Source organism: Sceloporus undulatus, chromosome 1, assembly GCF_019175285.1.
Source record: "Sceloporus undulatus isolate JIND9_A2432 ecotype Alabama chromosome 1, SceUnd_v1.1, whole genome shotgun sequence".
In the NCBI taxonomy this organism is placed as follows: Eukaryota; Metazoa; Chordata; class Lepidosauria; order Squamata; family Phrynosomatidae; genus Sceloporus; species Sceloporus undulatus.
The window spans coordinates 283686149-283692148 of record NC_056522.1 but is presented as its reverse complement, the minus strand read 5'-3'; the positions used below and the strand labels follow the sequence as shown (position 1 = coordinate 283692148).

General features: G+C 35.7%; 1 protein-coding gene across 5 annotated transcripts in view; it reads left to right on the top strand.

Moving 5' to 3' along the window:
• KIAA1549L (KIAA1549 like) overlaps window positions 1-6000 on the top strand; it is a 278122-nt gene that overhangs the window by 184118 nt on the left and 88004 nt on the right. For 3 of the 5 annotated variants that reach the window (XM_042466172.1, XM_042466156.1, XM_042466182.1), the window contains 2 exons: window positions 2413-2540; window positions 3898-3921. In XM_042466172.1, coding sequence (XP_042322106.1) covers window positions 2413-2540; window positions 3898-3921 — 152 coding nt within the window. The remainder of the gene's footprint in view (window positions 1-2412; window positions 2541-3897; window positions 3922-6000) is intronic. The other 2 variants (XM_042466163.1, XM_042466189.1) reach the window with 1 other exon arrangement.

Below are 6000 nucleotides of genomic sequence, written 5' to 3'. Positions count from 1 at the left end.
TGTCTGAGTTCTGGCAGTGAGGAGACCTGAGACAACTTGAGAAGTATTAAATAATAATAATAATAATAATAATAATAATAATAATAATAATAATAATAATAAACCTTTTATTTTTATCCCACTTTTCTGAGACGAGACAATTAATTCACTGTCAGAACATTGTTCAGTTATGAAGTTGTTTTATCTGATATTTATTCTAAAGTGGCCTTCTGTTTTGCTTTCACTGTCATTCCTTCTTACCTAAGTAGATAATCCAAATCTATTAACAATGAAAGCATTGTTGATTTGCTTCAATTTCATTGATGCCAATATTGCTAAGGGGAACTTAGAAATTTATTTATCACAGTACTGCCAAATATCAATTTAAAAACAACATTAGTATGATTTACCACCTGAGTCTTTGGGTGCAATACTTAAAGCTGCATCTCACATTATGCTAAAGAGATTTGGACCTAGAAACAGTTTGGCAGTTTATTTTAAAAAAATATTTCAAAACTGTTTAGCAGTTTTGGATATTTTTATTTTGGTTTTGTATGCCTATAAGAAGATAAGAATAATCTTATCTGAATCAATCTCATTCAGTGTATTAGCTATATTTGCACATTATGATAAAACAGGATTCTTGGCTTATCCTAATTTGCAGTGGATGATCAGCATGCTACTGGACATAGCCTGTTTGCTCCTGACTGGCATAAGTAAAAGTAACTAGGATGTGATGGACATGCCAGGATACACTATTCCATGATCCTTCTCCCAAAGCACCCAATTCGTTAATACATCACCAACCCCCCCCCAAAAAAAAAACAAAAAACAAAACAAAAAAACAAAACAAAAACAAAACCAGGCTTTGTTGTTGGTTTGCTAATCCTAATTTAGTTTTTGACTCAGGCCAGGATTCTTGGTTCAGGCATTGTGATAAACTGAGTTAATTTTACTAATTTTTAGGAATATGGTAGCAAAATTGCTCAGTATCTGAGCATGCTGCTCATTTACATTAAGTCAGGAATCTTGGCTTGTTGTTATGTACAAATACATCCACATTTATTCTCCCAGGATCAAAAGTCTTGTCAGAGTTAGGGGAGATCTTCCTTTCAAATGAAACAAGATATTTCCAGTGATGAGGAAACCAGAGCATTTCAAACATCCGTTCACTCTCTTTCCCTTCTGAGTACAACATCACAACAGAAATTAAGAATGGCTGAGTGATTTCCCAGTCATATGTGACAGAGATACCTGTCGCTTGATTTATTATTATTATTTTTGGTAGTACCCATGCATCTTCCTAAAAGGTGGAGTTTAACATAACACTAAATTGTTATGTGAATACTTTAGGCTCATAGGATTCAAAAGCACAGTGTGCCAAGTGATGTTGTATCAACTTTGAGACTAACTGCAAGAAGGAATCAGTAGCATAAACAGCTCTGAGGAAGTAGACTCAAGTCTACAAAAGCTCATGTTACCAGCTTCTTTCTATCACTCAATCTAAAAAGTGCTACTAGATCCCGGTGCATACCTTACTCTCATGTACAACTGCTTGACTGACCTTGGCAGAGTGGCAAAGATGTTAATGGAAACATTACTATTTTTTCTTAACGGTTGTGTGTTGTTATGTCCGAAAGCAGACAAACCATGGTTACTGTTAACAATGCCAGCTTCACCCCATGATTAATGGTACTGGCTTGTGTCAATATGCTACACATTAAAAATAGTTTTGGGTTAGATAAAACTACAAAATCAATGCTAGATGCTTGCAATATTCTTGTTGGTTTGGATAATGAACCTACGATGTGTTTTTATTGTTTAAAAACCTGTGTGTTTAAAATGTATATATGTGGTGTGTATTTATGTTCATATATAAAACTCGCAAGTTAATAAACATTCACAGCTGAGAGTTTTTTCTTTATAAACTCACACCAATAAAGACAAAGCTTTCAAATGATAAGAAAGACAAGGACTTCCCCCCTTCTAAAAATTAATTAAGCAATTCCTTTAGAAATATAACTGCAGGCATACATCATGTATGAAAATACATGGAATGAGTTTGCACTCAAAGAAGATTTGGGCAAAAGTTGGCAATCACAATTTTTTAATGTTTGCTCTGTAGGGGGAAATGGTGTTTTCACCCTTTGCAAAATTTCCTCTTATCGCAGTGACTTTACATAGGCAAGACATTCAGTTGTGAATGCACAAAAACCTTTCTCATTGCTGAGCTTTTTTAAAAATGCACTGTGGCTACCTCCCTGCTTGTAGTGTGTTTCTTTATTGCAACATATTTTTAATTGTTCTTTCTTCTATAAAAGTCTGACTTGAAAAGTCGGTGATGCAAGCAAGCCAAGCAAATGCAATAACCTTGAAATGAGGAATATGCAGGAGAAACTTAGTCTTCTTCCTTGTTGCTATGGTTACTTGCAGCAGGTCGCCTAGTGAGAACGGTTCTGTCATCAGCAACGAATCAGGAAAGCCCAATTCAGGCAGAGGCTCTCCACAGAAAGTAATGGCACAGCAGAAAGTGACAAAAGAGGAGGGAAGGAAGAGGAATGGTGAGAAATGTTTCCTGATGAAAAATCTACTTTATGCCTGCTATTTCTCCCATGGAGATATGCTGCTGCACAAAATTCAGTATTGCAAGCCACCCTTGCAAGAGAAATGCCTCATAGTGTAATAATCCTTTGTGATCTACGCTTCAGTATGCCTGTATTTTATTTTCTTTGTTTTGTTTACACACATTTTTATGCTCTGTGCGGCAACCCTCTATCACCTGACTCAATATTTGAGCTCCAGAGGTTTTGCAATCACTGGTTTGTTTTCATGGTGCATTAAAAATAGGGCAGAGTGGCTAGTATACATGATTCATATCTGTAACACATGGACCTTTATTTCTATCTCATTTTGGCATTCAGTTGATCCAGATCCAAAAACATGGCTTAATTAGGTAAAATTGGGTGTGAAAAGGTGTGATTTCCCTCCAAGTTACAATTTGCTCTTTGTTCTTTGAACATCATCTATTTTGCACTGCCTTTGCTCTGTGGTTGTAACCCAAAGAATGCCCTGATGTTTAGAATCTCATTTTTCATATTGATGCTGTAGGCTTTGTGATTAATAGAGTGCCACCTATGTTCAGTTAGAATTGATACTTATTTCCATTGGTTTAACATTTTTCTTTCTTTTTCTGCTTGCTTATTCTACCTGAGTTGGAAATGTGTATTGTAAATAATTGCATGAAATTAGTGCCATATTTCTTCTGCTGTTTGACTGCCAGTGAATAATTCAATGTTAAAATTTGAAGCCTTCTCTTAATAAAATGTGTAGAAAGTGCCAGTGTTAACATTTGCACTAATGTAGTTTCACATACAATATGCACGTAATGCAGCCTTGTCCTTGCATATATGCAACTTAAGTACATTTTTGAAGGTAGATAACTTTTGGCAAGTGTTTAGGATCAGGCTGTTTGGCTTCTGTTCTCAAAATAGTTGATGTGGAAAATTTCCACTGAACTGTGGAATAGTCCTCTGAGTAAACAAGTGAACATGACAGTATAAATTAAGTGTACTGCAGTGGCATTGTGCATTGATCCTTTTATTTATTGTCACACTGAAATCTTTCACTTGCAGGCATGATGTTGAAATCTATATATTTCACAACATGTAACTGTGTATAGCAACTAACCAATTGCATCAATTTTCATGAAATTCAAATCATGGCTGAATTTAGGAAAATAAAATTCCATGCAATTTTCCACAAATGATATTTTTATATTTAAAATTCACTCCACATTAAAAAAAAAAAATCTTCCCTGGGAGCACTTAAATCTTCCTCTCACACCATTTATTTTCATTTTGTTTATATGAGTGAGGATATGTTATTTTCTGTTTTCTGTGTTTCTTCTTTGACATTTAGGTTTTAAATCATCAAAGAAAATCGGTAAGAGATTTTGGTTTCTTAATTAAAATTGTACTAATAATTCATTGAAACAACAATGGCCACAATACTAATTCATCTTCAGAATAAATATAATGGCTCTTGAACTATATATTCACTGTAAAGTTCTTTTTTAAAATCAACTATTTGATTTTGATTGTGTGTTGAATGTGGACATAGCCATTATCAGAATAAATCCACTTAAATCTTTGGGACAAATTAGTTGTGATTAAATTTAGTCCTGTTGATTTCAGTGAATCTATTTTAAGCACAAATAAGCCATTATCCAACCAGTTGCAATAAACATTTTTATTAGATAGTCATGTAATTTAATGTGCAATCCTCCCACAGACAAAAGGCCTCCATGGGAGTGAGTGATTTTATCAGTATAGTGGGCTCTTGGTATCTACTGGGGTTTGGTTCCAGGACCCTTTGTGGATACCAAAATCCATGGATAATCAAGTCTCATTATTATATAAATGAGGTAGTAAAATGGTTCCCACTATATAAAATGGCAAAATCAAGGTTTGTTTTTTGGAATTTAGAAAACATTTTTCTCAAGCCGTGGAATGTAGAATCCATGGATATGGAGAATCCAGCATCCATGGATGCAGAATCAGTGGATACGGAGAGCTGACTGTACTTCTGTTTTATTCAGAGCCATGCCAAATCTCCCGGAGTAGATTTTGGGAGGTACAGAGAGCTGAAGGAAAAGGAGAAATATCAAAAGGAGCCCTTCCACTCTGTTGCCAGAAGCCTACTGTCAATAGATGCTGTTTCAATACCACCCATTAATTATACTTTTGTTATGATTAAAATTACAAACAAATCTCTCTCTCTCCCCCCCCCCCCTTATTTTTTCTATTCTCAAAGGAAGAGAGTTTAAAAATCTGGTGGCTGATGCAGTATTTCCCCCCAGAGCTTGGTAAATACCAGTAGTAAACTGTAGCTGTAAAAATGTAAAAGCAGTAAAGATTTTGAATTGGAACATACTTTGATAAATTGACTAGGGCCTCAAGCAGATGGGTGACTTGGAACTGCAAGTGCGCCCTGAGTGGCACAAGACTACAGTGACCAGTTGCTGCGGTCCCGAGGTTGCTTGTGGCGGCGGTCTGCAATGAACTTCCAGCAAGGAGTGCTTATTTTGTAGGCAGATTTGAGCCTTAAGTGGCTGCGGTGTGGCTTTGAGCTGATCTGGGTGCATGCGTCATCTGAACATCACACCTCCAGATTGGCCTGAAATTGTTGCTTATGACCCGTTTCATACTTGGTTTGCATGTTCAAATTCAGATAGTTTCTCTCCAGGAAAAAAAACCCTGTCAGAATGCAATCACTGAAATAAATTTTCTTTGCTGTTCATATTAGTTGATCTTGTGAGCTCAAAGTTAAGAATGATTTATTAGTTGTCATAGTAACAAACTAATTTTAGATGTTATTCTTGTGACATTTAGTTAGTGTGGTTACTTCTAAAGGATAAACTATAATACAATTCTCCTTAAAAGCTTCCCTAATTTAAGTATAAAGCATATCATATTAGTGCATGTGAGTGAGCAATAGGAAATAAGGAAAGGAAAGGATTCAAGGCCCAGTCAATTAGTCTTTTCTTTTGGAAAGTTCACCTGCCATTTATAGTTAGAGTGTTAGCATTTGAAATAGGGGGACAAAGGTAAAACCCCATTGTTTGATTTACACAGGTTAATTAGGCTAGAAATCATGGGATGGTTCTAGTAATGGATCTAATTCCATCAGTTTAACTGGAACTGGAGGATATCTCTGCACCCAGCTGTAGTCCCATCTAGTTCCCCAGCACTGGTTCTGGAAGCCTGGAAAACCCTCCTGGAGCTGATTTGGAGGTGTTATAGAAGGTGGTGTGTGTGAAAAATGCCCCCAGATATCTTTATTCCATTATTACACAAACATTACACACCTCAAGAGAAAAGGAATGTCTTCCATTGTCTGAATAACAGAAAACAGGTTTTACCTGTCTAGAAGGAACTCATGTAAGGTAGTTGGACGCTTAAGTATTTGTACTTTCCAAGATTAGGGAATGTATTTATGGCATCATTTGATAAAAAAAGATAA